The sequence below is a fragment of the Corvus hawaiiensis genome, chromosome 14 (assembly GCF_020740725.1).
Source record: "Corvus hawaiiensis isolate bCorHaw1 chromosome 14, bCorHaw1.pri.cur, whole genome shotgun sequence".
Classification (NCBI taxonomy): Eukaryota; Metazoa; Chordata; class Aves; order Passeriformes; family Corvidae; genus Corvus; species Corvus hawaiiensis.
The window spans coordinates 4,558,396-4,576,404 of NC_063226.1; the positions used below are offsets into that span (position 1 = coordinate 4,558,396).

The following is an 18,009-nucleotide window of genomic DNA, read 5'->3' on the forward strand; positions in this document are numbered from 1 at the left end:
TAAAGCGGGCAGGGATGGATCCCCCTCAGCCAAGATCGCCCCAAGGTGGGCAGGGATCCCCCTCAGCCAGGGCAGGGATCGCGTCCAGATCGTGCAGAATCCCCCTCAGCCGGCATGGCCCTCAGACCGGGAACGATGCCCCTCATCCCGCATCGCACTCAGCCTGGATCACCCTCAGAACACACACAATCCAGAAACGCACAATCTAAGTGCAGATAATTCGTTTATTGAAGTCCAAATTTACAACTGAAGTTTACAACTTTTTTTTTTTTTTCCCCCCAAAACAAAAGCTCTGTTTGAATTTAGGAAGAATAAATGTTTGTTTTTGTTTTTGTTTTTGTTTTTTTTTAATAATGTACAGACTATATCTCTTAAATAAGTTAATATCTTTGAAAAAAGAGCAATATGTTCCTTTTTTTAATGTTGCAGTGCAACTTACAACTTACACGTCTGTGCAATGTACCATGAGGTATATGCCCAGTGAGCAACACACAGTGAAGTTTTCCATTCATAAATTTTCATTGTAGACACACAAAAAGTTAACAAGTTATTAATCTGTGATAGAAAAAACGCAGCCGGTTACAGTAATTCACACAGAACTCATCTGGAAAGAGAGAAAAAAGAAACCTAATGTTCATTGCCTATAGAAACTATTGGATCATCTCTCAACATAGACAAGTATAAAATTAAAAATACTGTTGTGAAACTGAAGAAATACTGTATTATCCAGGGGTTGAAACCTCGTTTGACCTGTATTAGTCTAGAACCATTGGTTTTCTCTCTGTAGCATCCATGAGCTGAGGGATTTACTGTGGTACCGATGGAGCATCTGCTCATCAAAGCATTAAGCACGATGGGAATTATAGAAAAGTTGCAGAATGCTCAAAAACTTACAACTCCAACATTTTCCCTGGCATGGACAGGTGGTTTTCCATTGCCTCTTAGTTCATCTCCCAGCTGATTAGAAAAACAAGGCTGAAACATGGAAGATTACTTGTATGTGAAGCTTGACACTTCAAACTTCGCGAGATGGCTCTAAAATACTTATTCTTCTTAACGACAGAAAACATATATTTATTTAAGAAAGAATCATCCACAATATAACTTTGTGATAAATAACAGTTCTGCCTCTAATACATATATACATACTGCTTGTAAACAAAAATGCCCACAGGTCATGGAGTCTCCATGATTTTTATACAAGGCGCTATAGTTTTTTTTTTTTTTTTTTTGTTATTGAAAACAGTCCTAGTGAAAGTTTGGTTTATAACCTCCTATTGCTACAGAAACAGTAAGAATGTTTATATTTACAAAGAAACAAAGACCATGGAGACCCCATAGCGTTATTTGCCAAAGATTTGAAGTTGGTGGGGTTTGCAAAATACACGTTGTCAGCATGTTGGACAGGTTGAACACCAGCAGTACGATACTCCAGTGCTTTGGTATTTCAACCCCTGAATATACAAAGACATTACTACAGCCTACTTCACAGTTTAATGCAAGTAAAGTGCAAGCCATAGTACAAGGGTGTCATACATTTCCATACATGTAAGCGTTATCTAAAAAAGGCTCTATACAAGGTTTATTAGCTATTTAGTAACCTAGAAGTCACCTATGGCCCAGCAATTAATGATCTTACAAGGATATTGTCTTTGCAATACAGTATGTGTCAAATGTAAAAAGTTTATTTATACTAGTGCATTTCTCTTATATCCTAACCTGTTTTCTCGTCAGATTTTTAAGCTGAAATCCTTGTTTCTCAGTAAAACAGAAGTCTTAACTGGTAACAGGGTCTTACTGGTTTTTTGGCCAGTGAACACGGTTCGTTAAGACATACTTGTTTCGTGGTTGCTAGTGAAAAAATGCAATAGTTAATATGTATAATGTGACATCCTTAGTTAATCTGCAGCATTCGGACAGACGCATTTACTGCTAGTAAAAAGATCTGTATTGATACCCTCACCAACTCCTGAGGATGAACAATATTCTAGAAATGTGAGGACAGAAGCTACAGGGCTTAGCTGGTCAAACAGCAGGTTGTTGACATATTTGATCATTTTTACAACATTGTTTTCTTTCAAATACTGCTCATACAGTGGCATTAATGCTTAAAGTCCCTAATTGTCACTTCTAACGCATGTATGTGCTCAATAAAAATAAAGGTATATCTGCCTGGCCTGCATTAAGAATGAATATGGTTCTTTTCCTGAAGGCAGTTTCTGTCTGAATGATTTAATTTTTTATTTTTTTTTAAGAGGAGGTCCCAGTAGTATATCACCTATCTTCAAACCTGATAGAAGCTTAAACAATATTATTTATAAACCTCCTTCTGGATGTGCAAGAGTGTTAAAACCCGTAAAATGTAGAAAATAAGCTTTAAAAAATGTTTCTTTCACTATTAGTTACATCCAGAGCAGAGAGTCCCCTGCCCCCACGTTAGAGAGTGGAACTGATCGGAAACATCACATTTTGCTTGTGTGTAATGGGAGCAAAGAAAATACCTATAAACATCAACTAAGAAAATAGAACCCACTAGTTTTGGTTTAAATAGCCATGTAATTTCCATACATCAGCTGATGTGGCTCAGGTGCGATTTTTAGATGGGATTTTCAGATCTGTGCCCACATAACACCCATGGAGAGCCTCAGCCACTCGGTATGAATTCATCTGAGAGAGGAGACGGAGAACCTTTCCCCACACCATCCTGCCTGGAAAACCTACCCTGAGCCTCAGCTTTAGTGAGGGAAACATTCTGGAAGAAAAAGAGCTTTTTAATACTGAATATAAATGAATAGCTAATATTGCTTCTCCAGTCTTTCCTGTTATGACCCATTTTTTGTCCTAGTGGTAAATAAACATCATTTGGCAGCAGGGAAAATGATGTGTTGTCTCGGTGGCCTAAGGCATGTGGTACATGGAAAATCTACCGTGGAAAACCTGTGCCCTTCTGGCTGCCCTAAAAGCACCATTTCCCGACTGTGAAAACTGAGGAGAGAATAAAATCCTCTATGAGACCAAGCCACCACTTATTTCTCTAACATTAAATGTAGGGAACCCGGGTGTGCCCTGAATGGGGTGTTCGAGCTGAGACCCAGCGATACAGACAGGCCTGTGCTCTCTTCCTGAAGGAATCTCTCTAGGACAGTCAGAATATCTGTAGAGACACAAGACTTGCTTATACTGACAAATTGAGTGTTTAAACTGTAAATTAAATTGTCTGGTGGTATCCTCTAGTTCAGGGGCAGCTGACAGGCATTGCAGAGGGGGCTGGTTTTGTTGTGCTGCATCATGCCTTAGCCAGGGGTTGTTTTACACAAACCATCTTTGAAGGACTTTGTTCCCCACTGCATGAAGAGTTTGTACAAACTGTTGATGAATTATCACAGAATAGCTCTGCTGGCAGAGCTGTCCCTCCTCAAGGATCAACAGCCCCCAGCTATATCACTCTGGTCATAAATACTGCTATTTTTTTGGCAGAAAAGAATGCTTTTACCGCTTTGGAAGACAGTAAAACCACATGAGGAGAGAATATGGCAAATAAGGTATGTGATAATCTTGGCCTGATTTGCATTACTTGAGACAAAAATAAGAAGAATGTTCTTTGTTCTCCTCAGATTTGTGTTGAGTCAAACAATTTCTACCTGATTGTTATTTTTTCCTCCCAGAAGTCCTATTAACATTTAAAGTGAAATCTCCTGAAGGTCAGCAGCAGAATTCTACAACTTTTGAGGAGGCTTAGCCCTTCTCAGAGCCGCTGTAAAGTAACCCCTTCAAAGGTACCTGTACTGTCCTTCACAAGACCTTGGAGAATGAGTGTTCTGGTCTGGAAGGCTGTAACTGCTGAGAGGAGTAAGAGTAGACTTAAGTGGCCATGTACAATTCTCTGCAACACTCATTTCTTTTTCCTTGGAAAAAGCCAGTGGAGCACCACATTTCCAGCTCAAAAGGCAGCAGCCGAGAGCTGAATATACTGATAAGAACCCCCTCCTCCTCCTTTGATTTTTGTTCGTGTCAATTAGAGCAAGCTTAGGGTAGTTTTCACTTAAAATAATGAAACCAAGAAAAATGTCTCAGTTCTCTCAGGAGGTGATGCTGAGAGAGCTATTAAGACACTTTCAAAGATCTGACATGTCACTGAATACAGAACAGTATTAAAAAAGGAGGGGAATCAGTAGCTCAGGGGGAGCATTAAATCAGTTGTAATGAAAAATAGCCAGTAACAAAAAGACTCAGCTTGTAGGGTGTCAGAAAAAGTCTATGGGCTGAGACATTTTACCTGCAGGAATCCTGAATGAAGACACTAATAAGATCCAGTTAAATAAATCATATCCAAACAACATTTCCATGTTGTTGTATATGTTAAAAACCAAGTTTTACCTGAGAATTCAGGCAGGAAAACTGGTAAATTAATAAATCTATTGTACTGGTGCTATTTATTTCCCTTGATGAATGCAACAGCCAAACCTCATTCTTTTCTTATTTAAAAATACGGCATCAAAACGACCACAACAATTTCAGCTGCTTTGTACAGTGTGTTTCAGCACCTATTGGTCCAGGAGAATTAGACATATTTTAACACATGAGCAGGATTTGGTGCATGAATTTTTAAATACAGTATCTGTATTGCACTTTGCATTCCAGTGAGTTCAAAGGTGGTGAAAATTCAAATAATTGTGCTATGGTGACTGTGCACATTACTCTCTGCAGTACATATAGATTGGCACCTACATCCAGGAGGAGGAAACCCATGGCAGGGAGGGAAGGGCTGCAGGGTGGAGTTGAGTACATGTGCCAGGGGTATGATAAGTTGTTGTGAAACGGCTTCCAAATGCCAGCTGACATTTGTGAAAGAATAAAGTATTTGTATTGCTTAATTTAGCAATTTGATTTTGCTTGCTTTAAGGCACAAGCAATGCCAGACAAATGTTTCAAACTTTTCTCCCAGTTAATCTTAAGCCCATTAGAGGGAATTTCTGCAGTGTATCTCATCTCATTTCATCTCATGAATCTCCTGGACAATTTATTTGGCCTATTCAGTGCAAATCAGGTTTGCTGAGAGCTGCTCTGCAAGAGCAGAATGCAGACTCACAATTCCAAGAAATTTTAGAAACAATGATCTCATGACACTGGAAGGTTTTTAAAGATAAGCTGAGCGAAAGTGTGAACTCTCAACTATTTATCTCATCTACTCATATTTCAGAAATTGTATTTAAACTTAAAACTGAGATAATCTATTTTCCCTGCTACTTGTGTCATTTCTGAGAAATATATCTTCCCAATTATATTTATCATTTTCAGCTATAAGTAGTATTCTCTGTTTTCCTGTGACTTCACTGAATATGCTTGGTTCTGTCTTGAGTGACAATACAGTGGTATTTGAAATCCTTTTGGAAAGCTATTTGAAATTAATATAGATCTTTTCATTATGAAAGCACAAACCATCTTTTGGGTTTGAAACCAAAGTCATATTTAAATTTCTTTAGGAATTTAGATAGTTCAATCTATTTAACTAATTTGGTGATCATCCATCACTTCTTGCATGTATAGTATGAGTTAATTTCCAAATGGATTCTATAATTTACGCTGTTGCTCACTGGAAATGAAGGAATGAAATTGAGACTGGAAAGAAGGGAGGAGGCAAGGGAATGGTGTTTTAAATTTTGTCTTTGTTTCTCACTATGCAATTGTATTTTAAATTGTTAATAAATGAATTTTCCCCAAGTCAAGTTGGTTTGCCTACGATAACCATTAGTAGGTGATCTCCCTGTCTTTATCTCAACCTGGGAGCTTTTCCATGACATTTTTTCCCCCTGTCCAGCCAAGGTCAGCCCCCCTCAGCTGCTCTGCGGAGATGGAATTAATACCCAGGACACCTTCACATGGGTTTGACTTTGGGAATAATAAAATCTCTCCCTGGATATTAGGACCTCACTGAGATAACATTTTTTCCTCTCTTATGCTGAACTACATGGATTTTACAGTCCTGGATGTATGAGAGACAATTAGGTTTATCTTGTGAAAAAATTATCAGTGAAATCTGTTTCAATGAAATCTGTTTCAGTGAAATGACATCAGCTGTATTCACATCCCCTTCGTTCTGCCTTTTAGAGCTATTCTAGCAAGCAGAGTCAAAGCAAACTGTGAATGGTTTTGAAATCTATGTTCAGTAGCATTCAGAGCAATCTTCTTTTCCCCCCAAGAATACAAGTATTTTGCCCAAAATCTGATTCTTACAAACCATGCTCACCCAGGCAAGGAAGTGAAATACACTGTGTGACTTGTGTGTCTTCCCAAACCAATCAATACAGATTGGTTTTCGAATGATGTTTTGAATAACTTCACCCACTTGCAAATGTACTGCTAGCAGTTAAAAATTATTGCCAGACATTACATAATTTTGAATAATTAACTCAGCTATAGATGTCAGTCTATCACAGAATGTAATTGATTAGTTCAGGAGGTTTTTTAGCTTTTTTCTCATGCTTTTTTGAATTTTGTGACTCACAGTCATGTGTCACTTAAATTCACAGTGAAGAAACGATGAAAACCTGCAGTATGTACCTTACTCAGTGCAGATGTTTTTTTTTCTTCCACCATGAAATACTTCAAATTCTATTAAAACCAGTTTAAGTTGCAGCATTAGTGAACAACCAATATTGTTCTACTCGTATCTTACCTCTGTGCCAAACCTGCTTGCTCGTGTTCCTTCGTTTGAAAGGCAGGCACAGCACATTACAAACACAGTATTTAAATGGCATGTACAGAGTGCCCATAGGGCCAGACTGGGATCTATTTCTTAGATGTACAGTGTACATTTTAAGGCACACTATAGGGATTGAGTTTACATTTTGATAACTCTGTCCTTTTATTTGCAAAGATGGTCACTACCTGGAAATGTTGCAAAAATAAATGTTCATCTCTAAGAGTGGCCAATGTATTTATGTCTTCATTTTTATATTTTTTCTCAAGAAAAATTGTGTGAAAATGTGAACTTTAGGGCATTTTAAAAGGAAATGTCAACTACCATGTTACATTTTATATACATAGATATGTATTTATATATATCTAAATATATAAAATGATTGTAGGAGCTCATACTATAAGCTGAGTTCTAGTACAGTACTTTAAATATACTGGTATTTGTTTTCAGTTACACTTCTGCACCACTTCTTTCTAATGCAGAGCTTGATACGGACATTGGTTGATAATAGCAAACAAAAAGAATTTATAAAGAATATTATCGTCTTATCATGCAACGTAGTAGGCATCCTGTGGCACTATTCTCTTACCCAAGTATTTACAGTACTGCTGAGTACCTTAGCAATAAATACCCAGTGTTTTTCTGACTGCATCTTTCAGAGCACCCAGCAGCGACTCAGGATGAGGCTCCTGTCACACGTGAGTCTCGATGAAGGAGTGTGTGTGTGTCAGCATTGGGGCTGAGCTTGCCAGTTCAGAGGCTCCATTTTGAGACTTCCCAGCAGCACTGTACTCACAAATGTCCAGGAAAAACTCATAGTTCTTTAATTTCCAATCTTTGAACTTCTTTGATGTTAAATTGGGATCATCCAGAAGACTGTTGATAACTGTGAGGTCCCCTTCCTTTGCCTGGCAAATTCCAGAAAGACAGAGGACACGTCAAAATGAAATTTTGTATTTCAGCACCTTATTTCTTCTTTCACTTTAAGTGCTGGGGAAACTACTATGGAAACTTTAATATTTACCTAAATTCAGGAACTATTACAGTATAAACTGTTTGACAGCTCAGTCTGTGGCATGTGCTACAACTTGCCTTCACAGAGTGACAAATAGTGTCTTTTTTTTCTTAAGTGGGAACATGTTTACTTTCAAGGATTTTTAGTTTCTTTAAAACTTATTTGTAAGGTACAAAAAAAGCATTAACAATAGAAAATGTAAAGAGATTAAAGACAAGGGGAAATGGCTTCACACTGCTGTAGGGCAGGGTTAGCTGGGATATTGGAGAGAAATTCTTCCTTGTGAGGGTGGTGAGGCCCTGGCACAGGGTGCCCAGAGCAGCTGTGGCTGCCTCTGGATCCCTGGAAGTGTCCAAGGCTGGGTTGGACGGGGCTTGGAGCACCCTGGGATAGTGGAAGGTGTCCCTGCCCATGGCAGGGGGTGGCAGTGGATGGGCTTTAAGGTCTCTACAACCCAAACTCTTCTGTGATGCCACGATTATACTTTTCCTAGTTTATGTTCCTTACACACAAAATCAGTGATAAAGCCTTACTTTTAAAGTGCTCTTGAGAACTCGGATGTGGTGCAGCTTTTCATTGATCACTGGGTCATTACAGCGCTTCACGAAGGACTTGCGGAACTCCTGCTTGGTGGAGGGCCGCTGCTCTCCGAAAGCTGACAGACTGGCTTCTTCCAGAGTTCTGTAGAGCTCTTGCAGACCATCTGGGGTTTCTTCAATTTCTTTTACGTTTTCTGAAAGAAAAGAAAGAAACCTAACACCAAACCTCATCATTCAGATGAGGTCTCTAAAAGCAGCAATACTGCAACTTCAATACTATATTAACCTATTACTCAGTTCTCCAATGTTTGTTTTGATTGAAACGAGAATATTTGGATCATCCCAAAGCTCAATTTTTTACTGCTACATCCTGGCATTTCAAGTACAAACTTCTGTGTTTGCCGGCATCCAGCAGTTCAGCCACAAAATCCTTGCTGAGAATAGTGGCAGCACTGCTCTGGATTTTGATGGCAGATGAGATGAGAACATCTCCCAGAGCTTACCTTCTGCACAGAAACTATTGTGCCTTCTAATAGGAACCTTCTCTTCCAGGTTGTCATCGGTGCCTTCGATGGACTTTACACGTCCCTTCCCCCGGACATCTCTGTTTCGGGGAAGGCTTTGGCTGCGTTGTTTCTGGGGCCGCCCATAGGAGCTGTGTCCCCTCGGACATTCCACCAGGGGAAAAGGCCCATCCTGCTCAAAATTGTGGCGCCTCTGGACGGGCAGTGTGGCTTGTCTCCGTTTGTCTGGGGACATTCCGGGCCGGCCACTCATGTACTCCGCATCCGGAGGGACAGTCTGAAGGAAATGGAGCCCTGAACTGGTTAAGGGAGTCTCTATCAGGTCCTGCCACGAGCGCCGTTCTCGGTAGGGAAGTCTGCACCCCGAGGATTGGGTGCTGCCTGCTACATCCTGCCGGGAGTCCTCGGCAGAAGAGTGGGAATACGTGGATTCACTGGAAAAGTGTCGACCTTGTTTGGCTTCAGGGAATGGACTTGAAGAATTCACCTGGAAAGATACAAAAACATCTGCCCATAAGACAATGTTTTGAACAGACCCAAGAAAAAGACTGTAGTGTAAAGCATTCTATGGTATCTAGTAATCAGATGGACTTGATTTGTCATAACCTGAACCACTGTAAACAGAAGAGAATTAGCAGCGACAACTTCTATACAAGTGCTGTTTTTACCACTCCCTATTCTTGTTTTGCACATTCTCTGCCCACGAGCAACTCCTGATGGAAAGAACAGTGTAACACTGGTGCAGGTTTCCTGAAGACCTGTGCAGCTTACACTCAGTCCAGCTGAGGACAGTGTAAGTCTCCAAAAGAAACCGTAATTGGATTTCTTTTCTTTTTTTAGGGGCCAAACAGAAAAAACCAAAAAACAAACCCAAACAACAAAAACTTCAGCACCCAGGAAGATTTTTGACTGGGGGACTGTTGAACTTGTGAAACGATTTGAATGAATTCTGCTGGGTCTGTGTACAAATTTAATTCAAAACAAAGAGAAAGGCAAAAATGTGGAAAAACAGAAAGGGAGGGGCTTAACCTGTATCCCAGTTGATAAAACAGCATCACATGGGTGAAAATCAGTCTGAACTTCACCCATGTGATGCTGTTGTCTCAGTCACTCTTTCTTTGGTTCTGGCTGTGTGAGGATCGTGTCATTCACGCTGAAGAAAAATCTGAAAGAAAAATAGAGAACAGTCCTATCTGCGCTTAGAATCATAGAATAATTATCATAATTGCCTGTGTTTTGTCTAATAGAAATGTTCTATTTGCAATACTGTCACTACTATGGTATTGTACACAGTCTTGTAAAAAAAACCTCTTTCTAGAAAGATTTATTTTTCAAAAAAGAACAAAAACATGATTACTGTGTGAATGTGAGCTGATCTTAATCTCTAGCATCCAGTATCCAATATTCATAATTGAAAACCAATCTCAATTAATACAAACTATCCCATCTACCACATTCTTTTCATATTCTGCAGTGAAGGTAAAATATTCTATTCCTATTATGATGTGTAGTTTCACCAATCCTACAAAAAAAGATCATATTTCCAGTCTGGTGACAGATCTGTGTCAGGACACATTTACCTCTCCTTCCTTTCTAACTGATTTGCTATGGAAAAATCCAAGTCTTGGCTCATGAGGAACAGCAGTAATTTCATTTTTACAATCACATCTGGCTTTGTTCCACTGCCTTTATGGTATTTAAATATCCCAGAACAAGGGACGTGCAAGCCAAGGCACACAGATGTCCTTTGGTGACCTACGGTCCGTGCAGTGTGTGTGACTCACTGAGGGTGTTCGGTGGTAGGTGTCACACAGCGTGGAGGAGCCCTCCTGCTTCAGGGTGAGGGAGCCATCGACGTCGTCCTGATCGCTTTCACTCCAGTAATCTGCTGACAAAGCATTCCACGTTTCACTCGGGTGCTTTTCCACAAGAAAGCAGATCCCACATTTTAACAACATCCTTCCATGGCGAGGTGAACGTTCCCCAGCCACCCGCAGGGCTCGGCAGCCACTCAGAAACGGGCTGGTGGAAAGGTCTGGCACCTCAAACACACAGGGAGTGCAGGAACCTCTGAATGCTTTAGGGAGGTGTGACAGAAAGCAGCTTGGGCACCTGACTCCCTGTGCACATAAAACCAACTTCTGGTCACAGACTTTCAAACAGAAACCTCATTCCAGATGCCGAAGTAGAGCCAAGCCTGAACACTTAATTTAACTGGGCATAACAGGTTCTGCTGTGGGTGATGGGGAAGGGGCAAAGCTGGCACCTGAGCTCGGGACGTGCAAACAAATATTGCTGAAGCTCACATTGCCCTGAAGTCTGTGATGTCTGCACTGGTTTTAGGGGAATGAGCATCCCTAGGGCTGGGATCTGGGAGATCACACCTCACCCTAAACCTCGCATTCTCTTTATCACTATTTTAAAATATTCCTTAAAATTACTATTCAGGATTTTATTTTCTTTAGTGGTGGCATCAATAAATGTAGTTCTTCAAGGAAATGTATTCTTATTAAAATTGATATTTGAAAAGATATGGCCATATGTTGATAAAGAAGTCAGTTATGACCTCTCCAGCGTTGTTGAAATACTGAACAGATTTGTACTGTCTGCTCTCTTCTCCTAATTATAATCACTGAAGCATTACCTTCATCTGGGTGAATATCCTTGTCATCAGGTGTGTAACCAATTGCTGCGAGACCCAAACGATTCATCCATCTAATAGAATGATAAAAATGAGGAAGAGAGGTATTTAAAGGGAATATCTCACGTAAATCTGAAGGCATACATATTCCTGTCATCTGGAAAAGTCAGAGACAATGCTTAGCACAAAACACCGTTCAGGCAGTTAAAGTGATTCAGATGTGTTGGGTGGCTGATAACCGGGAGTGAAGGATGTCCCAGTCCAGGCACACTGTACGTGTTCCTCTGGATGTTCATCTCATGCCGAATCAGCCCTTGCCATTTTATTCTGCTGCCTAGAAATCTGAGGAATTAGGACATCAATCCTCCTCAGGTCCTCTGGAAAGTGTGACACAGACACAAACCCAAACATGCCCACTTTAGCAAAGAATAAATCAAAATTTGTAGAGAATGTCCAGCTCCGTCCCCACATTAAACACAATCAAACCCTCTCCAAGCTGCATGTGAAGACTGTGTGGGGAAGGTTTTCCAGAGACACAGTGTAAAGGAGCTTATCACATTTATTCTGATTGCTTCTTCTATTTATTTCAAGAACTTGGCTGAATTGCCAAAATACTAGAAAATAAAATACAATGATGATAATTATTGTGTGAAAACCTGTATTGGGAAATAAGTTGAATTGAATTTGTATCCTCAGAAAGCTAAAACAGCCTATGACAGTTTGGTTGTTTGCTCGTCTGGATTCACAATGCTGGTGATATAAACATTTCATCTTGTTGAGCTGTGATATCAACACTGCTTTCCCTTGATTTAATACAAATTTTTGGGTTTCTAAAGCAAGACTTGGTAAATTGCAAGTACTTCAATATTTGCATTTCACATTGGATGTGCTGCTTTCTTTCTTTGTCCCCAAATTATTTAGTTTGATAGAAAATACGATTTTTTTCCTTCATTAGGAAAATATTACCATTTATTTTGGGGAAAATACCTTTTGAGTTTTCTTTATGTAAGATACCTGGATGTTTATACAGTATATAATTGAAAAACTGGGGAAAGAAGGAAATTAACACACAGAGGGAAAAGTCACTTCTCAATGTTCAGCAAATGGAAAATCAAGAATTATCTTATTTTCATCAACAAGGAGATATAACTGAAGAAAAAAAGCCCTAATAGTGACATCTATAATGACTGGGATGTATTTAACCATTCCCTCACTGGGTGACTGAATTCTTTATTATGCCATTAATTTCCCAGTATGTTGATGTGAGAGTTTATCTGGAAGCAGCTCTTTTTTCCATTTTGAACATTTGCAATATCAAATTTGTTAATAATTATGTTCCTGGTTAACGAATATTATAATGGCAAAAACATCTTTCACAGGCCTCAAGTGAGACATTAGTGAACAGTACATGAAATATCAAAAGGACAGTTGTTTTGCAGATTAAAACAAGAAAACTATTCAGTATTATTCTTTCCCTCTTGTACTAGAAGAGAAAAAAAGCTTTTAAGGACATATGTGACTGTTATTGTCCAGGAGGGTGGTATGTGGGAGATGGTAGGCACAGCAAGGAGGCAGAAAATGAAGGAAGAGTGAACTCTCCACTAAAAATAGTGCACAGTTCAGCACATATTGATCTCCTGGTCTTAGCAGCTCCACAGAGGCTCGAGAAATGATCTTAATTTGTAATATTGGATACAGCACTGACTCACTGCACAGCCTGCAGCAAATCCTTCTATGGATCTTATGACTTTCCTAAGTATCCAAAGGGGACAACAACATTTGCTTCTTACAGGGAATTGTGAGAGGGCTTAATTTACTTGCAAAACTATGAAAATAAAGAATCGTACAATTGTATTGCTTTGCCTCTCAGTATTAAGCCAGAAGTGAGCAAATGAGATGAAAATGGAAATGATGATTAGTTTTCCCAAATATCAGCTGCAGGGTTAGGACTGCTTCCAGCCGTTGTTTGAATCAGCATGTCAATAACTCATCTTTATCATGAGGGAAGTACATTTAAAATGGATTAACAGATTTACAGAAGAGCTTTTGCACAGTGCTCACCAGCATCGTTTCCCTCAGCACACGGTGCCTTGATTGCCTGGCATTTGCTTCCCTTGCAAGGCAGATCCTTCATTGCAGGAATGGCAATGACATCAGTCCCTGCTCGTTATTAAGCATTTGTATTCACCAGTTCTTAATCAGTTGTTCCCGAATTTCTAAACTCATTAGCATTGGAGCAAAATAGTTCTAGTCATACTTTGCCATATGCCTTTGGCAATTAAGCAGGATGGCTCAGTGCCTTCAGCTGAGGTTCTGCTTAAGCACCAATGATAAATTAGGACTAATTACCATTTTCCAAGCTAAAACCAACTCAGCCATTTGTGTGGTCAGTGCATGGAAATTTGTATTGCCTTAAATTTCTTGCAAAATTTCTTTTGTTGCTCATTGTTAATTTGAAGGTGTCACATCTTGGAAGCAAATATAGACACCAGTTGAAGTGTTAGGATTAACCTTCCAGAGCACAGGGATGTTCTTAGGATACCCAGAGTATCAGCTTTACACATATGGCCTCAGTGGCCAAATCTGGAATTAGCCGAAGTTAATCTTCCTTCTCTAAGGCTGCTCAGGCTTTTCTCTTCCAAAGGCCAAGATCATCCCCAGCTATAGTTACAAGGGCTTTCTTACCTCATTTACCACAATTCAGAGTCAGCTCTTTGTCAAGCCAACATAAAGGGTTATCTGATGACATTCAGTGGCTTATCATGATACAATCTCTTCTGATAAAAGAACTAGAATCTCCATTTTAGGTTTTGTGTTTTTAAAAAAAGCATGAGTGAATGTTTTTGAGGTTAATCAGGAGGTATACAAGTGGTGAGATTACAGCTCATTTTCTTACAGTTAATTTTTTTTTTTCCCAAGGAAATGCAAATTCAGTTCAAAAGGAACCCTGCATAAACTTGATGAATTTCCTTGATGAGTAAACCACTTTCATTTTTCAGAAAACTGCAGTCAAGGTTATAAAAAGCTCTTTGTGGAGAGCTTGGAAACACAGGCGGTTGGTTCTGAACTCTGCCCTGAGGGCAAATATTGGGTTCCAGGTGGGCACTGGAAGCTCCTGCCAGAGCTGGACTCCCAAGGGATGGAGGATGAACATCCCCCTGAGGGACAGGCACTGCAGGGCTCCATGTGCTGCACCTGGCCAGCACAACCCCAGGAGCTGGATTGCTAAATTGGTTTCTAGAGCTGTGCCCCAACAGCTCTGGGACTTCCCCGTGGTCACAAGGAGACCTGGGCTGCCCTGGCAGGTGCACCTTTGGGATTTCGCAGGCACATCCCTGTACCCCAACCCCGGGGCGGAAAGCTGGACTCCCTCCCCACAAATCCTGCCTTTTTACTTGGATAATTTTAACAACTCTTTCCTGTTGATAATTAAGCAACTCAACCAGCATGTTTCACTGAGTCTGGGCCACCCATCAGAGCACAGGGCTTGCATTCTGGATGGAAATTGTGATGACATGGAGCAGCACTAAATATCCCACAGATCCTCTGCCACAATATTTTACCTCCAGTATTGTACAGATCCCCATAAGATGTAATCACAGTCTTACCACAGCACGTTGTAACAACCTACAGGGGACCAAGAAGTGGGTTAATTGTTTCTTGTTGCCTGTGCTCCAGTGAACCAAAGGCAGGGAAAGATGAGCCTCAAGTAAAGTCATTGAAATGCACAAGTAAGTTTTGTACTTTGTCTCGTTAAATTCTAAATAAATCAGACTTGGCTTTAATTAATTCTGTTGGTTACAAACAGGCACTGTTGTCATTGCTTTGGGATAAAATAGAGCTGCCTGGTAGTATTTAAGTTAAATTTACTGAGATAATTCTGGTTATTACCCAGGGATTACAGCCCGGGGCCTCTTCTGAGAGTCTGATTCTGCCCCAGGACTGAGCCGTGATGAGTGAAGGCACCAGGGCAGTGAGGAACTGAGGAGCTGTTGCAAGAGTCAAAGCCCGATACTGAAGAGTGAATCATGCCTGAAATGCCCCAAATTGTCAGGAGCTGGGAGCACATTCACTTACTGACAGAACCACTGGGAAATATTAAAGCAGGCCAAACAACTGGGAAACAATTGCACGTTGCTGTGCTCTCCTAACACTGTATTAAAACCAAGAATATGCCATTCCTCAATGTACAAATACATAAATTTCTGTTTCCTGGCTGTTGTAGGCCTGAGCCAGTCCAAGGTCAGTGGGAGGTTCTGGGACTGGAGGCAATTAGTTTGCACAGTGGCATCACACTCACCCCCTTGGGTGTTCCTTTCTACAGCCCAGGGTGAAAAAGACCAAATAAAAGAATAAAACAACTTGGACAATCTCAGTTGTCATAAATTTGAGAGAACTATTTTCTTTACCATAGGAGAATGGAAACCAATGGCAAGAGGATAACCTTTTTTACTTCCTATAAAAAAGGGGTGAAAAGTTACAATTTTTAGGTTATAGTTAGAACTGTTCCATAAATCCATGGAGAACAGGTCGGGAAAAAGTGAGTTTTGTGGCTCAGAAAAGTTTTATTTGCTAATATCCTCACTTACTGCACATACGAGGTGGCTGATTATAGAAGAAACTATCTAATTCAAATAAAAATATAAATGAATTATATATCCTGAAAAGATGTAAATTCAAGAAAAGGCAATCCACTTTTCTCTCTGTTAAATGTTCCATTGAAAATTAAGTCTATGAAATCCTGAGGCATTAACAGATAGAATAAATAACATATATGTCCTAGAATAAAGAAAATATATTTCCTGTCTTTCTTGCATCTTTTCATCATTAATTCTTGCCCTTGTTGGTCACCTCTGCTTTGTGTTAGGAATATTTCAGTGCAGAAATATATCTTAATTTTTGAGATTGCATCTATACTTGAGCTTATTTGGTCAAAAGGAAAAACTAGAATGAAAGTGGAAGCTAAATTTCACTTGAATCAAGTTATCTTCAAGTCCATTAAAACAGAGATTCTCTTGAACCATTTATTTCATACATAGAATTTATTCAGTGCAGTTTATAATTAATTTCTGATCAAAAATCTTTGTGTTATAATTTTTTATGTCAGTGGGATAATCAGATTCCAGAATTCACAGTAAAATTCTTTGCAATACAGAAGTAGATTTAAAAGTTGATTTTGTACTTGTTATGCTAACTTCTCTGACCAGTCTCTCATACTGAACACCTGAAAAAACAATGCATTTCCCATCTGGGCTCCTAAGGTTCTTTATTTTCACTGTTTTCTATGATTATGCAGGTAATATATTCATTTAAGAGAATAAAAGTTTCTGCAATAGGAGTGGCTGTAATGATGCCTTGATTTTCCTCCACACAAAAGAAGCCCCAAACCACCTCCCAGTGAAATTTAACACTGAGCAGATCCTTCCCCATGACCTCATCTCTCCCAGTGTATCAGCCCTCAGCAGCCTCTGTTTCTGCTGTTTGATTTGTCACAGTTGCTGAGATTTGTTAAACAAAATCATTCATGGGATAAACTCTGAGCACTCTCTGATTTGATAATTTGACATGACTGTTGATCTTGTTTCATGCATTGTCTTCTTAGATTTGTCAGGCTGGAAAAATAGGAAAAAAGCCCGAGACAGCTTAAGAATTGACAAATGAACCAATCTGTGCCCTTTTTACATGTGCATCTACTTCATGCACTTAATGGGATTTTTTAAAAGTTATTTTTAATGTTTTTAACTTTTCTCTGTCAAACAAATGCACAATTATGCCTCTGCACACAGAAGTCTGGTTTGGTGTGGGTTTTTTTTGGTTGTTTTTTGTTTTCCCCAGTGGGTAATAGACAAAAGAAATTCCCTGCTTTTGTAGCAAATAAATTACCCTTCAGGTAACAGCACTTTACTGTACAAATATAGTCGTGTATCACAGAGAATAAATGCACACAATGACTGATAGGCTGCTCTTTGATAGAGAACCAAAAAGAAACACTAAGGAAATCTACCAAAATAGTTACATAAACTCGCTCAACTGGAACTTCTCTTTCCTCACTTATTCAAACTTTTACTCCAGCTTTCACCAAACGATTGGCCCAAAAGAAAGCTCTGGAGAAAGAAAACATTCTTTACAAACAAGAGAACTGATCTTAGCATAGCCTGAATTATGGGTGGGGTTTAGGGGCGAATTTTTAAAGAAATGGGATGATTTACTTGTGAAATTACGTAATTCTGCTTCCACATAGTTTTTAAAAAATCAGCTCAAATAGGCCATATAATGCTGTTAAATGTCTGGCTATTTCATTATGATAAAATTTCTTGTTTTTATTACTTATTTCTATCACTAAATCTTCCGATTTGGCAGAGCTAACTCAGTATCTCCAGCATAACATCACAACATGGACTGTGACACTGCCTTCATCTCAGAGAGGTGCAGGGCTGGAACCACTAAATGTCATCTATGAAATGCAGCTGAACTGCTTGGCTCCCAGAAGAACTCTATCAATTCACACTGGCACTATTTACAGCAGAATTTGATTAAGTTAATTTCGTAATTGGAACTGGTGCTGAAAGCCAGTGCAGATCCTGCCTCCT

At 39.6% G+C, this 18,009-nt stretch overlaps 1 protein-coding gene across 2 annotated transcripts in view; it reads right to left on the reverse strand.

The window, feature by feature from the left end:
- Nucleotides 1–206: 206 nt before the first annotated feature.
- LOC125333140 (connector enhancer of kinase suppressor of ras 2-like) overlaps nucleotides 207–18,009 on the reverse strand; it is a 174,623-nt gene continuing 156,820 nt past the window's right edge. The window contains exons 21-25 of one of the 2 annotated variants that reach the window (XM_048318821.1): nucleotides 11,423–11,493; nucleotides 10,563–10,663; nucleotides 8,758–9,265; nucleotides 8,249–8,448; nucleotides 207–7,608 (exon numbers count right to left, since the gene is read on the reverse strand). In XM_048318821.1, the coding sequence (XP_048174778.1) occupies nucleotides 7,393–7,608; nucleotides 8,249–8,448; nucleotides 8,758–9,265; nucleotides 10,563–10,663; nucleotides 11,423–11,493 (1,096 nt within the window). In that variant the 3' untranslated portion in view covers nucleotides 207–7,392. Of the gene's footprint in view, nucleotides 7,609–8,248; nucleotides 8,449–8,757; nucleotides 9,266–10,562; nucleotides 10,667–11,422; nucleotides 11,494–18,009 lie in introns of both variants that reach the window. The other variant, XM_048318820.1, reaches the window with a different exon arrangement.